Source organism: Aulonocara stuartgranti, assembly GCF_965226115.1.
Source record: "Aulonocara stuartgranti genome assembly, chromosome: 17".
Taxonomy (NCBI): domain Eukaryota; kingdom Metazoa; phylum Chordata; class Actinopteri; order Cichliformes; family Cichlidae; genus Aulonocara; species Aulonocara stuartgranti.
This window is the reverse complement of record NC_138953.1, coordinates 9137010-9156139: the sequence shown is the minus strand read 5'-3', so window position 1 is coordinate 9156139 and position 19130 is coordinate 9137010. Positions and strand designations below refer to the sequence as shown.

The following is a 19130-nucleotide window of genomic DNA, read 5'->3' as shown; positions in this document are numbered from 1 at the left end:
GAGAGCCATGCAAATTGGTGCTCATTTTTTTTAGCAGTGTCCCCTCCCTAAACTGTGTGCACAGCGACCGTTTTCTCCTTGTTCTGAGAACCTTTACACAAAGATAAATTAGGAATAGTATTAATTAATTATCATAAACTGACTTTTAGCAAAGTAAACGCACAAGTAATGAACCCAAACACAGAGACATCTTTATTGGCTCAGTGAAATGAATCTGGTTGTGACACAAGGTCGTTTTCAACATTTAACCCCTTGCATTTAAAATCAAACATTTACTCAAAAGTCCACTTTTACGTAATTGGCTAAATATAACGTCACTGGATTTTTTTGCTGAACAGAAAAAAACTCCGATTTGACACAGATAAGAATCTTTGGATTCTTAAACGAACGATGTTGATTTTTAAAAACTTTATTTTGAGCTGTAGTGAAAATCTACAAGGGAGTAAATGATGAAGGTTAAGACTAATCTCTTGGTGTTTGGATTTACGAGAACAAAACTGTTTGTGTTCTTATGCAAGTCTCGCCTGCTGATCGAACACCTGGCAGTCTGATGGTCAGTGACCCCTCGGTCCTGCTTGGCTGACCTCAGCCTGCGAGTCATCTGACGCAGTATAAAGACACAGAGCTTTAAACGTCGCTGAGACACACTGGTTGACAAACATCCAAGACTTTTAATTCTCTGCGCCGTGGGTCTTTATCTTCAAGTTCTGCGAGAGTATTAATAATAATTCAAATAAAACCAAGAGTCATCATTATCATTATCACCACTGTCAGCTTTTATTTTGGACAAAAATGCTGAGGCTGGATTTAAGGGCTGTTTTGCTGTTGTTTTGTGTGGTAACATGTGTTTCCGGGATGAGACGAGAGTACTTTCTAAAGATAGAAGAGGTGTCGTGGAACTATGCTCCAACTGGGATGAACATCATCCAAAACCGCTCAATCCAGGACGATGAGTAAGTGCGCACGATACATTTTCCATTTTATCACAGAGTCATAAATCAATATGAAATAAAGAATCAAAATGGGTACAATTAACCCCCCCCCCCCCCCCAACACGACATGTTAATATTTGCTTCAACAGCAATTGACAAACAGGAATGATCACATATGGTCAGCAGATACTAATATAAGAACACAGTTATAGCCTACTGAACGCATTGCACTGCATATGACAATATATAAGTTAATATGAAGACACTGTGATGAAAAAATGGCAACTATATATTTATAAATGTACTTCTTGGATAATTTGGTATCCTGGTGTTGCTCATGCTGAATCACTGTCATGGGTTATTGGTTCTTTACGTGTACCATCACAGTGTTGGTACACGTGCTTCATCTTGTAGTCACAGGACCAGACTTATCAGCATAAAATCAGTTTTTGGTGATAAAAAACTACTTATTATTTATTATAGAGGTGGAGCGTAAACTTTGCCCGGTGCTTTTGCAGCTGGCCTTTTGCACGTGTATTTGTAGGAGTTTTTCTTTATTTAATATTTAAACGAATCATGCAAAATTGATTCATTAAGTGTTATTCATTTGGAGCGAGAGGAAGGCTTGGAGCTGTTAGAGCAGTGTGAAAATTTTTAATCTGTCCCGTAACCCTTTCTTATTCCCAGAATCTCAGTTGTGCTCCTCTATGAAAACCTACTGGGCTTGTTACGAAATGATGAGAATCGAGCTGATCTGAACTTCACACGTATACAAAAGAGTTGTGTATACGTTGTTTTACTGTTAGCCAAGTTACTTTTTATAGTGAGCTGATAAGTTTGAAGTCTGACATTTTTACCCAATAAAACGTCTCTGCATGTCTTTCCTCGACAGTCACTCTGTATTTTTTTTCTGTCTTTCTTTACTTCTCTATGTCACCGCTGTTATATCACATATTGAAATGTCTGTCGGGGAATGTATGAGTGTGTTGGATTAAATGGTAAATGGCCTGCATTTGTATAGCGCTTTTCTAGTCCATAGGACCCCAAAGATTAATGTCTACATCTTGCAATAGCCTACATAGCAGGCTTTTCATATGCATCTCTACGCACAGCCTCACACAGCGCGCGTAACGGTGTTACTCAACACGTTGTCATCCCGACGCGTTGGTACGTTATGCTGTGGGAGTGAGAACGGTCTCGTTACTCGATGCGCACAGTCACGCAGTTGAGCACTTACTAACAGTATCATCATTAGCACTCAATTGTGTTTTATGTTCTTCTACACATCATATATCTTATTACAGATTTCGGTGTATTTGGGAAGTATTCGCCAAAGTGCAGCCTTTCTCTTGGATAAATCGCGCTCCAGTCTCATATATTTTATTTTATTCATATATATCAAAGCATAAGCATATATCAAACATATAGATTCTTTTCCAGCTTCCCCTCTCTTATCTCATTTGCGGTGCTATTTCAGGAAGAAAGATCCTGCGCATTTTTGCCATTGGGACCTTAACCTTTTAGTAAATCTGACCCATGATGTCATTTGCGGAAAAAAGAGTGTTAGAGACACTCAGTCTCTCTAGAAGCTTTACGTGTTTTAACTTACATAAGGACACATACACAAAACCACTCTCATGCATCTCTGCCTGAACCCCTCAACAGAGAAGCCTCCGTCTTTTTAAAGAGCGGTCCGCAGCGTATCGGCTCAACCTACAAGAAGGCTGTTTATAAGCAGTACAGCGACGCCACCTACAGGACAGAGTTGACAAAAGCAGAATGGCTGGGTTACCTCGGACCTCTGTTGATGGCTGAGGAGGGCGATACACTGATTGTCCACCTGAAGAACACAGCGTCCAGACCTTACAGCGCCCACCCACATGGTCTGAACTATACTAAAGGCAACGAGGGTGAGAAATGCACAAACGGACGTACTACTAGAGTGGAGTGGAAAGGTTAACACATGCGTGTGACTGTGACTGTGTTTGTGGGTTCACTCCTCAGGAGCACTCTACCCAGATGGCACGGGTCCAGAGCTGAAGCGAGATGATTCGGTACCTCCTGGTCAAACAGTGACCTATGAGTGGACCCTCGCAGAATCCCACAGCCCAACATCACATGACAGCAACTGCATGACCAGATTCTACCATTCCCACGTCAGCCCGCCAAAAGACATCAACTCAGGGCTGATAGGGCCCCTCATCGTCTGTAAGAGAGGTACATTTACTCCACTAAATTTACTTAAGTACAACTTTAATATATTTTATTTATAGTCCAGTGTCTTTCAGAGCCAAACATTCTACCTTTTACTCTTGTTAACATTATGTAACTATGTTTACATTATAGATTCATAATAGAACACAATAGACAGTTTTTAAAAACGTGTTTATTTTTATATTTATATCTATTTTTCATCCCCCTTTTCTTTTGTATTGTAAAGCACTGCCTGTCTTTCTAAATGTCCTCTCCTCTGCAGGAACTCTGGACTTACATGGCGATAGTTCAGCAGACTACCAGTATGCTCTGCTGTTCATGGTGTCAGATGAGAACTTCAGCTGGTACCTGGATGAAAACATCAGGACATACATCACAAATCCTGCCAGAAACCTGAAGGAGGACGAAGACTTCATTGAGAGCAACAAGATGCATGGTGAGAGGAAGCATCAGAATCAGAAAGACTTTATTTATCCCAATTAACATATCATGCTAACAATTAGCATATCACCAGCATGCACACTTACAAGCTTGCATTTGCATCCCTGCACCATTTTACCCTCGCTATGTATTACAGGTATTAATGGTTTGCTGTATGGTAATCTTCGTGGACTGAGCATGTGCCAAGGCAACAAGATCCAGTGGCATTTGTTTGCATTAGGCAATGAGGTAATCTATGTTATATTATCACATCTCTATTCTTAATATTACTGTTACAGAGAATATTTTCAAAATATTCAACTGAGCATTTAATCTAAACATTTAGTTCAATTTATAATGTTTACAAACATTTAGAAGAACAGGTTGGTTCTTTTAGGGGGTTCCAAAGTGGATCATTTGCCTCTATCTCACCCCGTTCCCTGCTCACACTGACCCTCCTCTTTCACTTTATACATGAATCTTCTCTGTTGTCTTCCTCTTTCTCTCCTGCCTTTCCTTCCTCTGCACATGTCCATAATATCTCCATCTCGTCTCTTGAACTTTGCCTCCAAACAGCTTAACCTGAGCTGTCCTTCTGATGAACTCATTTCTAATACGGTCCATTCTGGCCACTCCCCACAAAAATCTCAACACCTCCAGCTTGGCCTCCTGTCTTTTCATTAGTGCCACAGTCTCCAAACCATCCATCACAGCAGGTTTCACTACTATCTTGGAAACCTTCCCTTTCACTCTTGCTGCTATCCTTCTGTCACAAATCACCCTGGCACTCATCTCCAAGCACACTCCACCCTGTCTACACTCGCTTCTTCACCTTTCTTGTGTGCTGTCTGTTGTTTTGGATGGTTGGCTCCAGGAATTTAATTAAACTTGTCCATCTTCCCTCCCTCTACTCCTTGCATGTTCACCTTTCCACCAGCCTCACTCTCATTAACACACATGTTTCTGCTGACATTCCTCTTCTCTCCACCTCTCCAGGCTCTCTTCCACCTACTTTCAACTCTCAGGAGACAGTCTTTCAAAGACAGAAGGGGCTGTGGGCATTATCCTAATTGTTGCTAACTAAACCATGAGACACCTGCAAATACAGTCAGTCTCACAGCTTGTGCTTTCAAAGGTTCAGCTTTTTTAAGGATTTAAGTTTGCCTTGCTGAGACTGTTGCAGAAGTTTTCTACTGATAGTCTTTAATCAGATAAGGTTCAAGTTTAATAAAAATGTGAGCATGTGTTACTTTCTGTGGTACAGATTGCTTTCATTATTATTATTGCTAGTTTCAGAATTGCAAAAAGGATTTCTAGTACATTCACCTCCTTGTGTAACATTATTGAAATATTATTTATCTACAGGTGGACATGCATTCAGTCCATTTCCATGGTCAGATCCTGACCACTATGAACCATCATACAGACACAATCAGTCTTTTTCCTGCTTTGAGCACCACAGCAGAAATGGTAGCTGACAACCCAGGACACTGGCTGCTGGCATGTAGTGTCAATGACCATCTGATGGGTGAGATTATGAATTACAATTCAGGGAAGGATACATTTCTGCACACCGATTAATAATGTATTCAACATTGTTTTTTTGTGCTTTTGTCCAGCTGGAATGCAGGCTTTGTTTGAGATAAAGAAGTGCTTCCCCAATGTCCACAAGCCCCGGCCTTATGGAGAGCAGCGACAGTACTTCATTGCCGCTGAAGAAGAAGTTTGGGACTATGCTCCTACAGTGCCTACAGATGGGTTAGTTACTGTACAAACTGACAGGAATGTAGAGGACTGCTGGTCTGCAGAGATCTTTCTTAATTTGAACTTTGCTTTTGTGTGAGCAGTGCGGCAGAAACGTTTGTAACCCGAGGTCGAAACCGCATTGGAAGCCGCTATAAGAAGGTTCGCTATGTGGAGTACACTGACAACACCTTCATGACAAAGATGCTCCGCAGCCCAGAGGACCAGCACCTTGGAATTCTGGGTAATTCAAGCTTGCGTGGTTTTGGAAAGTTTGATGTTGCTAAAATCTGAAAACAACAACAACAAAAAAAACAAACCCAAAACCCAAAACCCAGAAACGAAACCCACCCACACACACACACACACACACACACACACACACACACGCACGCACGCACGCACGCACACGCACACACACACACACACACACACACACAACAGAGCTTCTCTGGAACAAGTAATGAAATCATTTTTTGATTTTAATAAAGTGAGACAATAATTAGAGCAGCCAAGTGCCAATGTTAAAAATAAAAACACAAAACAATCCAGTTGTTTCTTAATTAGTAATTACCGTGGCTCGGTGCTGTCATTGATCAGTAAGTTACGGCCTCGCTTTATTTAATCAGTTTGACAGTTCGCTCTAAGCAAAGATTACATCAAATTTCAGAGTTCATTCATACTGTAGCGTTCCCATATGTTCTCAAGAACCAGACGTTTTGATCTCAGTTTGTCCGTTTATTCGGTAACACAGGCAACTTCGGGGAGAGTGCTCTCGTACAACACCTCACTTCTGCCCCGCACAGTCACACAACAACATGGACCCCCCCTCCCCTTCCTGCACACATTAACTCCCTTTTTTCCTGCAGCACAACCAAACATGTATCTTAAAGAAATAACAACAGTGTCAACCTGTCACTGTAAAATAACATTTAACCATCGTTACAATACCTTTCGAGCTATTGCGTTTGCAGACAGAATGACACAAGCGCACAAACGCTAACAAAACCACAACTGCCTCAGTTAATTACAGGTTTTTTGAATGAATTGCTTGCCAGAAATAGAGTTATTGCAATTCAAAAGCACAGCAGAGTTGTGGAACATTTCCAAAAACTGCCTTAACTCATATTTGAACAAACTCATTTGGTTTAGTGTCTTAAACCATGTTGATAATCCCTCTAATTTTATGAGCTGTTATTATTAAAAACTATATTGCACCCTTACAGCATCTTATGCACGTTGCACGTTAATGTTTCCAGGTCCTGTGTTGAAGGCTGAAGAGAAAGACACTATCAGGGTGGTGTTCAAGAACAAAGCCAGTCGGCCTTACACAATACAACCTCATGGAGTACAGTACAGCGTGGAACAGGATGGCACACTGTATCACAATGAGTTGGAAGGTTAATGCATGTACATTCATAAGTAATGCTATCAGTGTTAATATCTGTTTCATCCATCTGAACTCCTCTTCTTTTCCTCTCTTCAGAGTCTTATACAGATAAGAAACTGCAGGAGCTGAAGAGGCTGCCAAGTAAGTGGAAGTCTGCAGTTGGAGTACCATTTAGCATTTTGTTGATGCTGTTATTATTGCTAATGAGAATTCGCCATTTCTCTGTGGAAATGCGTGAGTAGGGGTGGTGACTCCTCCCCCTGCTGCTCTGGTCAGACCTGGGATGGTGCACATCTATGAGTGGATGGTGCCTGTAGGTGCTGGACCCGTAGAAGGGGAGGCTGACTGTCTGACCTATCTGTACTACTCTGCTGTGGACCCTGTTAAAGACACCAGCTCTGGACTGGTGGGGCCACTTCTCATTTGTCGACCTAAATCGCTGAAGAAGGGCGTACAGGTGAGAGGAAAGACAAAAAAACCCAGCAAGTCAACATATTGTGTGGTTCAGGTTACAGAGCAAGTTACATCCTCCTGAATTTGGTATTATAAAGGTAGATATATTTGGAATAAAATGATTCACACCAGGCTGTGCAGTGGACATATAAATGTTTTTTAAACTCAAATAGAATTATCAGTAAATTACACAGAAAATATTGATGACACAGGACTCGTTCTGCTGGCCTGAAACACGTGCCTTGTGTTAGACTGAAAAAATGTTGCAGTTTCTTATAACAAAAAGAATGAATCTTCCTGACATCCTGATATTCCTGACAGTGGCATCCAAAGAGGCGGATCGTCTTAAAATCAATAAAATGTGCTTTTGGCTTTAGTCATCGACTATCCACGGCTCCTGTCTCCAGCCTGGAAAATCTCTTCCTAACCTGAGTGTTCAGTCCCACTCTAACATCACAGAAAAGAAAAAAAAACAATGTTTTGTGGCCTTACTGGATTAATGAAGCAAAATCTGACACATCACCTCTTCACCTCTCTCTCTTTTCATGCAGAAAAACTATAATAAAGAGTTTCACCTCATGGCCACTGTATTTGATGAGAACCTGAGCTGGTATCTTGATGACAACATTAGGACTTTCACTACTGCTCCCAACACTGTCAACAAGGAGGACGAGGGCTTCATCGAGAGCAACAAAATGCATGGTGGGTACAGTGTGAAGTTTCATTTTAGTCACCATGTAATAGTTAAATTGGGGACAGCTATTATTATCAACTAATGTCCCTTTACTGGCTCAGCAATTCACCATAACGTACCTAATCTCTGTGTGTAATATTTCTGTGAATTTCTTTTTAGCCATCAATGGGTTCGTGTATAACAATCTCCCAGGGCTGACCATGTGTAAGGGCGATAAAGTGTCATGGCACCTGTCAGGACTGGGGTCAGAGACAGACATCATCAGTCTCTACTTCCAGGGCAACCGTTTCATCTATGAGCAGAACAGACGGGACACCATCAGCGTATTCCCTCACATCTCACACACTGTCACTATGGAGCCGGACAGCATGGGTATGGAGCTTTGAACCCTTATTTATGTTGTTCTGTTTAGTTACACTTTAGGTGTGGCCCATGCATACAAAAAAGTAAAAGCCCAAAGTTCAAGTTCAAATGAAATATAGAGGAAGATGGGTTGAATTGATTTATTGGCAGCTACAGCAGCTGCCAATAGGAAACTTACATTAATCATTTGAAAATGATTGACACTACTCTCTCTTTTATTTTAAACAGAATGGCATCACAACAAAACAGATTAAACTTAATTAAAAATGTCCGACTATCTGCTGGTCTGACCTAGCAGACACATGGATTTACCTAGATGGGTGATGTCAAAGATGCACCCTGTGGGCCAGAACTGGTCTAATCAAAGGTCCACTGGATACTTTTTGAAATAAATAAATAAAATATAAATAAAACTGAATTGAATTGAAGTTGCCATGACAGCGGTGTTAAGAACCATTGAAGTGGACATGAAACACTAAATGTATTAAGGTCAATTTATCCCATGAGTGCCATGTCTGTGAAGCTGGGTTTAATAAATAAGTGCTTGAAGTTACAGTTTCTAGAGCATGTGTAGCGCCGTTTTGTCCGAGTAAAGAATGTGACATCACTGGGTTGGTCTAGTTGGCTGTTGCTATCAGTCTTACATTAATTTATTAGCTAACTACAGCAGCGACAGAACTGATAATTCAGTGGAAAACAAGACTAAAACTAAAAATCAGTCGAATGACCTTCATGCAATTTAACCCCCAGTTCTACTGAGGTTCTGTCTTTTCCCAAGCAAATGCAAACAGTTTACAACATATCATATTACTATGTGTGCATCATGCCATGAATAGAAGTAGGTTTCCTACCGAAGCATGATTAGGAATCTTAACATCCATCAGCATGAGTCACTCTGATACATAAGCCTGAATCATTGCTGAATTTACATTTACAGCCTTCTTACTCAAAGACATTACCCTGAGGAAATGTGCTTAAGTCAGGGAGCTATGCTGGTGCATTTCTTTGATTTGTGACAGATTAGCATACACATATCCATTGATGGCTGCACACAAACATGCACACATTGATTTGTGACAGTAGGTTGCAGTTCTTAGTAGACTGACTCAGGGCACAAAAGCTAAAAGGTACTGTTGAAATGTTACATATTTTTAAGGCATCACAGACTGTTCATCATTTGTTTTGTTGGATAGTTCAGTAAATGGGAATGATTTCAGTAAACATGAAATACAATTACCCTTACTATGACCTTGGCCATTAAATCTTCAAGAAGTGTTGAGTGAGAAGACTTGAGAGCTAATTCCAAAAAAAGGACAAGTGTCATGATTTGGTGCATTGCAGACTGAGCTAGGAAGGTAAAAAAAAGTGTTAAGAAACAACAACATTTGGACAAAACAACAAAACCAGAGAATTTAGTCAAAAGAGCACATTTGTAAATCCAACAGTCACATTGTGTGTTACCGTATCTGCATGTGTGTATGTGTTTTAGGTCAGTTTGAGGTGGTGTCTGCTACAGTGAACCATTACCGTAATGGGATGAGGGCCAACTACACGGTAGAGAAGTGCAGCATACTTCATCGTCAGAGTGAGATGATGTTACATTCAAAAACCTACTACATCGCTGCCATGGAAATAGACTGGGACTACGCTCCAAACCGCACCTGGGAGGTGGAGATGTTCCGCGGCATGGAGAGGTATCAGCTGTAGGGCACGAGCCTGAGAGCTGCCGTGGAAACAAATACAGTATACCAGCAGCACATATATGTAACTCTTGTGCGTCTACCTTTATACAGTATACATTATGTGTTTATTTTATGAAGCTTATGAAACATCACAGAAAACAATAACAAATTTAGTAAAGTTTAGGGAAAAAAGTGTCCCATTGTTACATGAGAATGCTCATTACTCTAAACATGCAGACTCTGAGTATCTTAATGCCTTTTATGGTAATAAACTGCTTTTGGACATTACAATAGGAACACAAAAATAACAGTGACCAACCAAACAGATGTCAGTATTATATTATAAAGTTTATTCTGTATATAGCAGAGCACTATACTATTTTTAGGATATGAAACTGTCGTAGATTGTGGTAGGAGCGCTGAGAAAGAATTAAATAGTAATGCTGGCAAATCGAGTTTTCTTTGGTTGCCTCTTATATAACAGTGAAAACTTGTTATAGTGGAACTGCAGCTGTTTTAGTAAATCAAAATGTGTTGGTGACTCTCTCGCTGCAGTCCTGCCCCCGTCTTTCTGGACAAGCAGGGTGGATTCATAGGCTCTCGTTACAAGAAGGTCGTCTACCGACAGTTCACCAGTGACAAGTTTACCAAACAGGTCGAAAGAACCGCTGACATGGAGCATCTCGGCATTATGGGTGAGTATATTGAAGAGACCACTGACACATACTGTACAAATTCATATTTTTCCATAAAGTTTTTGAAGCTCTGACGAGAATATATTGTTGGTGCAGTAAAAGCCACTGATTGTGCTACATATTGTAAATAACACATGATTAATCGTGTAACGTCTTAAGCTCCAGTTGGTACTTAAAACATTTGCCTTCTCTTTAGGTCCAATGATTCACGCTAATGTTGGAGACAAAGTTAAGGTGGTTTTCAAGAACATGGCAACCAGACCTTATTCCATTCATGCACACGGAGTCAAAACAGAAAACCCCAGCGTCCACCAAACCCAACCAGGTACAGAAATGCCTAGAAATAATAGAAGCGGATGGAACAAAGGGACACAATCAATAAACAATTTCAGTCACTGTGGAACTTTTTTATGACTTCAGCAGAATAAATGTGTTTTTTTGAGAACATAGAAAGGGCATACAGTATTCCCTCTACTCTTCTTTTCTCTAATGGATCATGCCATGTTCTTAATGTATAAATGGTGTCCAAAACATTGAAAACTACAATGTGTTTCTCAGGTGAAATTCACACCTACTACTGGTATGTCAACAAGAACACTGGACCAACAACAGAGCAAGAGGAGTGCTCTGTGTCAGCGTACTACTCTACTGTTGATGTTGCAAAGGTACGATGATGTAGGCAAGATCCAACACAGCACAGGCAACAACAAGTACTCACAGACTTACATGTTGTCCCCCTGCCCCTCCAGGACCTTTACAGCGGACTGATTGGTCCATTAGTCGTCTGCCGCCGTAGTTGGGGCAGGTGAGTATCTACATGTTCTGCTTGATGTACAGCACAGCACACATTCTGTTTATGCAGTACCACATAATAAAGTATGATAAAATATTTGCGTCTTCCAGGACTTTAGGACTGAAGAAGGAAGTGGAAGAGTTTGCACTGCTTTTCCTGGTTTTTGACGAGAATGAGAGTTGGTAAGTAGCAGATAGATTCCCTTTGAAACCTCTGCTTCCTCTATTCAGCAGGCAATACATGCTAAAATGACACAAATTTGAAGTAAAAGGATCCAACCCAATTTCTTAATTCCAATTCAAAATTACATAATCCTCCTTAAATTCACATGCTTGCAAACTCACAGAGGGTAAATCAGATGGAATGGGTGCAGCTGAGTTATGAGAGACAGGTGACATCAATCAGGAGAAGACACTTGAAAGTAAAACACAAAGCAAGGTAACTACAAAAGCAGAGTGGGACATGAACACCATAACTGAAACACGTGAAGACTGACACATGAATCAACAGAACAAAGGTTAATACAGCCATTTTTTTTTTTTTTTTTGCCTTAGCTGGCTCGACAAAACCTAAAATTCCAGTAAGAGATAACAAGTATTATGATGGTGGTCATCAGCTTACCCTGTTAAGCAGTGATTTCCACTTCAGGCTCTGTATGCACTCTGCGCATTTAAAGGGGCGTTTCACAAGCCACGTGACTTCTCAAAGGAGCCCACACAAAACGATTCCCAGGAGTGTCCCCTCCTGATAACTAGAGATGTTATCAGGTGATAAAATGCTGATAACATTACAATAAATTACAAATTTATGGAGATTGATTGTGCAGAAAAAACATCGCTCTTTAAAGAAAAAAAAAAACTTTACCCTGCACAGAGCTGTAAAATAAACATTTAAATTCAAGTTAACTATTTTATCACCGATTGAGCCTCTGTTTGTTTGTTAATAAGTAATCATAAGAAGTATATCAGTATGATAAGTAATTATTAGTTAATTATTATTAATTATTATTAGTTTCTTTTTTATGAAACAGAAAACTCTGACTTTAAACTCAACACAGCTCACTAAGCCATTAATCTCACTTTGTAGGACAGTCCTCAGGAGGACAGTGACTACTACTGCAAATTCATGAACCAAACCCCAAAAAACAAAAAGAATGAAACCCATTCCTAGAAAATCACAAGGTAATGGGGCGACCGTAGTTTATGTGGTTGGGAAGCTCATCTGTAACCGGAAGGTTGCCGGTTCAAACCCCCAGCTCTCTCTGTCCTGGTCGTTGTGTCCTTGAGCAAGACACTGTACCTTACCGCCTACTGGTGTTGGCCAGAGGGGCCGATGGCGCGATATGGCAGCCTCACATCTATCAGTCTGCCCCAGGGCAGCTGTGGCTACAACTGTGGTTTGCCTGCACCAGTGTGTGAATGTGAGAGTGAATGAATAGTGGCATTGTAAAGCGCTTTGGGTGCCCATATAAATGCAATCCATTATTAAAGAAAAAACAGAGCCTCAGTCACAAAAGAGGAAATAAAAACATCGATCCAACACTAAATACGCAAACAGAATTCTAAAACAGAAGCAGAGATCCACTCTGAGGACCAGGACAGCAGGATATGATGTTTAGCTGAATTTTCCTGCAGCGCCGCCTGAAACAGGAAGGGCTGTATATTTATGACTGCTGCTTAAACTACAGGTATCTGGATGAAAACATCAGAGCGCAGATCACGAACCCTCGCCCAAACTTAAAGGATGATGAAGACTTTATAGAGAGCAACAAAATGCACGGTGAGACAAGCAGACACGTACAAAAGGATTTTTGAACGTTTTTGTTTTTTCATCTACACATAAAAATATATATTTTTTCTTTACAATGTGTGCATGTTTGTGTGCAGCCATCAATGGATATGTGTATGCTAACCTGAATGGTCTGAACATGGAGGTGGGCGATAAGGTGTACTGGTACCTAATGGGAATGGGCAATGAAGTGGACATACACACAGCACACTGGCATGGCCATAGTGTGGAATATAAGGTATATAGAAATGATTCAAAAATACCCTCTCACACAATCACACAGTATATAAACGCAGTTCACAAATGCTCTTTTCTCTGCAGCTGGGTGGAGGTGCTCACCGTGCTGATGTGTATGAGCTGTTTCCAGCCACCTTTCAGGTGAGATTTCAAAGGAATGGCTTCTTTTAAGAGCTGAGTCTTTCCTCTTTGACGTTAAGGTCTGGTGTGTTTCACTTTAACACTAGCATGAAGGTGGATGACTTTAATTGCATGTGGTCAACCATCCAAAGGAAGAGAGAAGAGAGGTTATGAAGAGAGTGCAAGCAGGGAGGAGTGGGCGGAGATGAGTGAAAGTTAGAGAGACACGGCTGAAATGCACTAAATATACACATAAGGTAACAAGGAAATGGCACACAGGATGGAGACACAGCTGAACCTAATTAGACAAGGCAACATGGAAACACAAGACCTACACAATAAAACAGGAAACTGGGGAACATGACACAGGAGTGAAGAATAGGCAGACGAGAGACATGTTGGACCGGGGAAACATGGATAAACCACAAGGAGGAGAAACAAGACACAACACACATAAGCACAAACACAGAATGGGGGCAAAGACATGAGGGGAGCCTAAATGTACAACGGTAAACATGGTGGTAATCCTGAGGTTATTCTAAGAATAATAAACCATCACACAACAAGTCATAAAAACACAAGAGACACAAAAAGCTGGGTCAAAAGCACCCAGAACCATGACAACCACCTTAAAACACAAATTCTAAGCAATTTATCCAACAGAATTAGGAAATTGAACTCTAATTGTTCTGCTATTGAGTCATGTGATTTTCTATCTACTTTCTTTTCAGACAGTAAAGATGCGTCCTCAGTATCCTGGTACCTGGCTGCTCCACTGTCACGTCACAGACCACATTAAAGCTGGCATGGAAGCCATGTACACTGTTACTGAAAAACGTAAGGAACCAGTCTGAGCAGAAAAATTCAGGCAAATAAAAACGAGGATGCTGTGTTGGTGATAACTTGTTTGTTTGTCTTTGACAGCAAAGAAGAGTGGAATTTTTGGCTGAAGGAAAAGTGAGAGACGAGTAAAAGGACGATGTCAGTGCCTCAGTTTACTAAATGCCTCCGTTAATGATGCATAGCAGAAACTTAACATGGAATCAAGCATTACCAACAGTTATTGTATAATAAAATGTCTTTTTTATAATCATTTTTGCTCAGTAACTTTTCTAAAGACTGCCAGACTGTAGTGAAAAAATAATTAAAAAATAAATTTAAAATCAAAGTTACTGTGTTTGGGTCTCAGTATCAGTACCAGGGGACACTGTGGCCTTACAGTTCACATTTATGGAGCCATCAGTCACAGTTGTCAAGATTGTCTGTTTATGTGTGTGTGTGTGTGTGTGTGTGTAGTCTTTCCTTTTTAAGTATATGATTTGGTAATTGTGTTTGACAAAAAAAATATCTGATTTGATGAGATTATCAATTCGATTCGATTCAATTCAATTTTATTTATATAGCGCCAAATCACAACAAAAGTCGCCTCAAGGCGCTTCATAGATACAGAGAAAAACCCAACAATCATATGACCCCCTATGAGCAAGCACTTTGGCGACAGTGGGAAGGAAAAACTCCCTTTTAACAGGAAGAAACCTCCGGCAGAACCAGGCTCAGGGAGGGGCGGAGCCATCTGCTGTGACTGGTTGGGGTGAGAGAAGGAAGACAGGATAAAGACATGCTGTGGAAGAGAGACAGAGGTTAATAACAGATATGATTCAATGCAGAGAGGTCTATTAACACATAGTGAGTGAGAAAGGTGACTGGAAAGGAAAAACTCAATGCATCATGGGAATCCCCCGCAGCCTATGTCTATTGCAGCATAACTAAGGGAGGATTCAGGGTCACCTGGTCCAGCCCTAACTATATGCTTTAGCAACAAGGAAAGTTTTAAGCCTAATCTTAAAAGTAGAGATAGTGTCTGTCTCCCGAATCCAAACTGGAAGCTGGTTCCACAGAAGAGGGGCCTGAAAACTGAAGGCTCTGCCTCCCATTCTACTTTTAAATACTCTAGGAACAACAAGTAGGCTTGCAGAGCGAGAGCGAAGTGCTCTAATAGGGTGATATGGTACTACAAAGTCATTAAGATAAGATGGGGCCTGATTATTTAAGACCTTGTATGTGAGGAGCAGGATTTTGAATTCAATTCTGGATTTAACAGGAAGCCAATGAAGGGAAGCCAAAACAGGAGAAATATGCTGTCTCTTTCTAGTCCCTGTCAGGACTCTTGCTGCAGCATTTTGGATTAGCTGAAGGCTTTTCAGCGAGTTTTTTGGACATCCTGATAATAATGAATTTAAGTAGTCCAGCCTGGAAGTAATAAATGCATGAACTAGTTTTTCAGCGTCACTCTGAGACAGGATATTTCTAATTTTAGAGATGTTGCGCAAATGGAAGAACGCAGTCTTACATATTTGTTTAATATGTGTGTTGAAGGACATGCATGTCCTGGTCAAAAATGACTCCAAGGTTTCTCACAGCGTTACTGGAGGCCAAGGTAATGCCATCCAGAGTAAGAATCTGGTTAGATACCATATTTCTAGGCTTTTCAGGGCCGAGTACAATAACCTCAGTTTTATCTGAATTAAGAAGCAGAAAGTTAGCGGCCATCCAGATCTTTATGTCTTTAAGACATTCCTGCAGTTTAACTAATTGGTGTGTGTCATCTGGCTTCACAGACAGATAGAGCTGGGTGTCATCTGCATAGCAGTGAAAATTTATGCTATGTCTTCTAATGATGCTGCCTAAGGGAAGCATGTATAGTGTAAACAGAATTGGTCCTAGCACTGAACCCTGTGGAACTCCATAATTAACCTCAGTGTGTGAAGAGGACTCTCCATTTACATGAACAAACTGGAGTCTATTAGATAGATATGATACCACATTATATCTGTGATATCACACAGTAAATATAAATTCATGAAATTCTCAAAAGAGGAAACTTGGATTAAAGGGATGTGGAAAAAAGAAGCTGAGGAGGCTGAAGGCCAGGTTCAGTTATGGTGCTGTGCCACATGAGTAAATGATTTGTTTCCCTGCATGCTGTGTGGTGCTGCTGGTATTTATAAGTTAAGAAAATGCGGAGCGATCCGTGTAAATTGTGTGCTGAAATCAGACCTATTATTTGCATGCATTTTGAGGGCAGTAAATATACTATATGATCCTTTGAAATAATCAACAAAAATGTATTTTAAAAAACTAAAAAAAATTGAAAATGTCCAGATTTTAGTCCTTGCATATTATTATGTTTTGAGTGACTGTGCATGTTTGTGTGCAGAACATCAGATATTAAATGTGTCTTCATTTAAGTTTTCTCAAGAAACAGTGAACAATCAGACAGTTTTGACACAATCAAATACTTTGAAGAAGGAAATAAACTCATATTAGAAAACAATAAACAAGTGGTTTGATTTTGGTTCTGAGGCTATGCAGTTGTGGCAGACTGAGGCAACCGAATACAAAATGCTCCTGTGCAGAAGGAATGGGTCACCCAGACTAGACAATGGAGGGACTCACCAAGCGGTATATTAAACAGCTCAGCAAGGCTGTGCAGCAAAACCCACAGTATACACTCAGTGGTGAGCAGCTGCTGGAGTACATCATTGTGTCAGAGGATCCAGCTGTGGCCATCACAGTTATTCAGTCTTTGAGGTAAACCTCTGTAAAGTAAAAGTAAAGTGAGCTTGTTAGTCCCCATAGGGAAATAGTTCCTCTGCATTTAACCCATTCACCCAGTGAAGCAGTGGGCAGCCACCAGTGCAGCGCCCGGGGAGCAGTGTGTAGGGACGGTACCTTGCTCAGGGGTACCTCAGGGTAGCCGTTCAGTGGAGTCGAACCCCCGACCTTCCGATCATGGGGCCACCACTCTACCTACTGAGCTATCCCTGCCCCTTTTTTTTTTTTTTTTTTTTTTTTTAAATTATAGGTCACTGGGTTTCCTTCTCTGAAAAGTTAATGTTTCAAAGAAACTGCAGGAACTTTTTTGTTTTACAACAATCATTGCTTACTAATTACTGACCATAGGTCTGGTTTTTCTTTTTATGTGGCCTTTTTCAGCTTTATTAGATAAATTTAGTAAAGAAATGACAGGAAAGCAGGCGCAGAGAGAGAAGACATGCAGCAAAGGACTGTGGGTCGGACTCAGCTATATGGCATGTGGGTACCCACTCGACACGCTGAGCTAAACCGGTACCCAGGTCTGGTTTTTTATCCAATTTCCAGGTCAAAATTTCTAGAAGCTAATTTCTTCTACAGATGTTAAAAACCGTTAACCGCTAAAACTTCTTAAGTTAGACTCATGCAAACATCCTCATTTAAATATCAGTCTAAGTAGACATAATGGGAGTTTTACATGTATGTTCATGTGTCATACTTTAATCATACAATCATGCTTTACGTTTAAATTAATGATTATGATCCAAAAATTGGTTAAGTAATTGTCTAAGATGTCACATCTCATTCATGTGGTTCATTTATGCTACAATTTATTTTTTAGCAAATAAAGCAAAAACATTAGTGGGAAAGTGAATTTCACAATCTAAGATCTCTAAATAATCTTAAAATATAAACAACGTTTGCAACTTTTGCACTGTTCTCTCCCGGTTACGCTTTTTAATTAGGCACTGTATTCCCTTTATCATACTTTATGTGATAAAGTATAATGAATGCCAGCTGTAAGCATGTCAGCAGTGAATGAAAACAAACAAACAAGCAAACAAACAAAAACGGGTCTTAATGTTTATGTCTGTGGGCATAGGTGTGCAATTGAGATAAAGTTCTTAAAGCACATAGAATAAACAACTTATTTAAATTTCTTGCTGTGAAACACAGCCAGTCATTTGTGACATGTGTCACAGCCAGTCATGCGGTTGTACTATAAAGCATTTGGAGTAACCAGTAAGACTGGAAAGCACTACATAAATGCCAGTCCATTGCAATACTTCAGTGAGGGCTCAGTCTGGGCCACCATTAGGTGGCAGGATTGCCACTTTAATGAATGTAAGAATTCCTGCAGAGCTGAAGACACAAATTAGTGTAAAGTAACTCAGACGTCCCAGACACATTTATCTGTTTTACCAAGTATGAGGTCTCGTTTTCTGTAAACTTGTACATTTAATGTACATCTCTTCTTATTTCCTGCATTAAATTTACATGAGAACCATGGGAAATGTAGACTGTTTAATGCAGGTGTCACTATGCTGTATAGTATTATACTTCAAATTTCTTCTTCTGAAACCCAGGTTCCACTTTTCTTCCAGCTGATGTCACTGCTGCAGCTCACGGGGATTCTGTGATGGAAACGCAACCTTTTGAGCCTGTGTCCCACAGCGGCACCTTTAGGGTGGCTGGCTCCGCTAGCAGCAGTAAATCCACAGGTACTGATGAGAAATTCAAAGCTTCAGTCGCTGCTCATCTGAAACACGCCACACAGAAGGGATCCAACAGCTCCTATAAAATGTGTCCAGAATTCTTGGAGACCATATGGTGCAAAGAAAAAAAATGCTCAGTATTCTTTAAACACAAAATGAGATGAGTTGCTTTCAGTATCCCAAACTCCTGTAGGACCCTCAAACACATTTTAAAAGTAAATATATGTTTTGACAGGCATGTGAGGGGCCAATTGTTCTCTGATTTTGCCCTTTTATTGTTGAGGGGATCTGAGATTG

General features: G+C 40.4%; 1 protein-coding gene across 2 annotated transcripts; it reads left to right on the top strand.

Moving 5' to 3' along the window:
- Window positions 1–661: 661 nt before the first annotated feature.
- On the top strand, window positions 662–14650 carry cp (ceruloplasmin). Of its 2 annotated transcripts, XM_082511587.1 has the most exons (24): window positions 662–953; window positions 2598–2842; window positions 2937–3149; window positions 3409–3582; window positions 3724–3815; window positions 4932–5094; window positions 5186–5324; window positions 5414–5553; window positions 6569–6709; window positions 6796–6840; window positions 6942–7156; window positions 7704–7854; window positions 8006–8218; window positions 9699–9903; window positions 10447–10586; window positions 10783–10911; window positions 11145–11251; window positions 11336–11391; window positions 11490–11561; window positions 13067–13158; window positions 13266–13405; window positions 13489–13545; window positions 14256–14361; window positions 14449–14650. In XM_082511587.1, the coding sequence occupies exons 1-24, from the start codon at window positions 793–795 to the stop codon at window positions 14472–14474; spliced, it is 3222 nt and encodes a 1073-aa protein (XP_082367713.1). In that variant the 5' UTR covers window positions 662–792; the 3' UTR covers window positions 14475–14650. The 2 variants fall into 2 exon arrangements, with proteins under 2 accessions (XP_082367713.1, XP_082367714.1); XM_082511588.1 differs by lacking the exons at window positions 14256–14361; window positions 14449–14650 and adding an exon at window positions 13632–13775.
- The last annotated feature ends 4480 nt before the right edge of the window (window positions 14651–19130 follow it).

Bases quoted from the DNA above. Each gene is read 5' to 3' on its own strand.
- cp (XM_082511587.1), top strand. From the start codon at position 793: ATGCTGAGGCTGGATTTAAGGGCTGTTTTGCTGTTGTTTTGTGTGGTA. The intron at 8,219-9,698 runs GTATGGAGCTTT...TATGTGTTTTAG, and splicing joins TATGGAGCCGGACAGCATGG to GTCAGTTTGAGGTGGTGTCT. The intron at 10,587-10,782 runs GTGAGTATATTG...CCTTCTCTTTAG, and splicing joins GGAGCATCTCGGCATTATGG to GTCCAATGATTCACGCTAAT.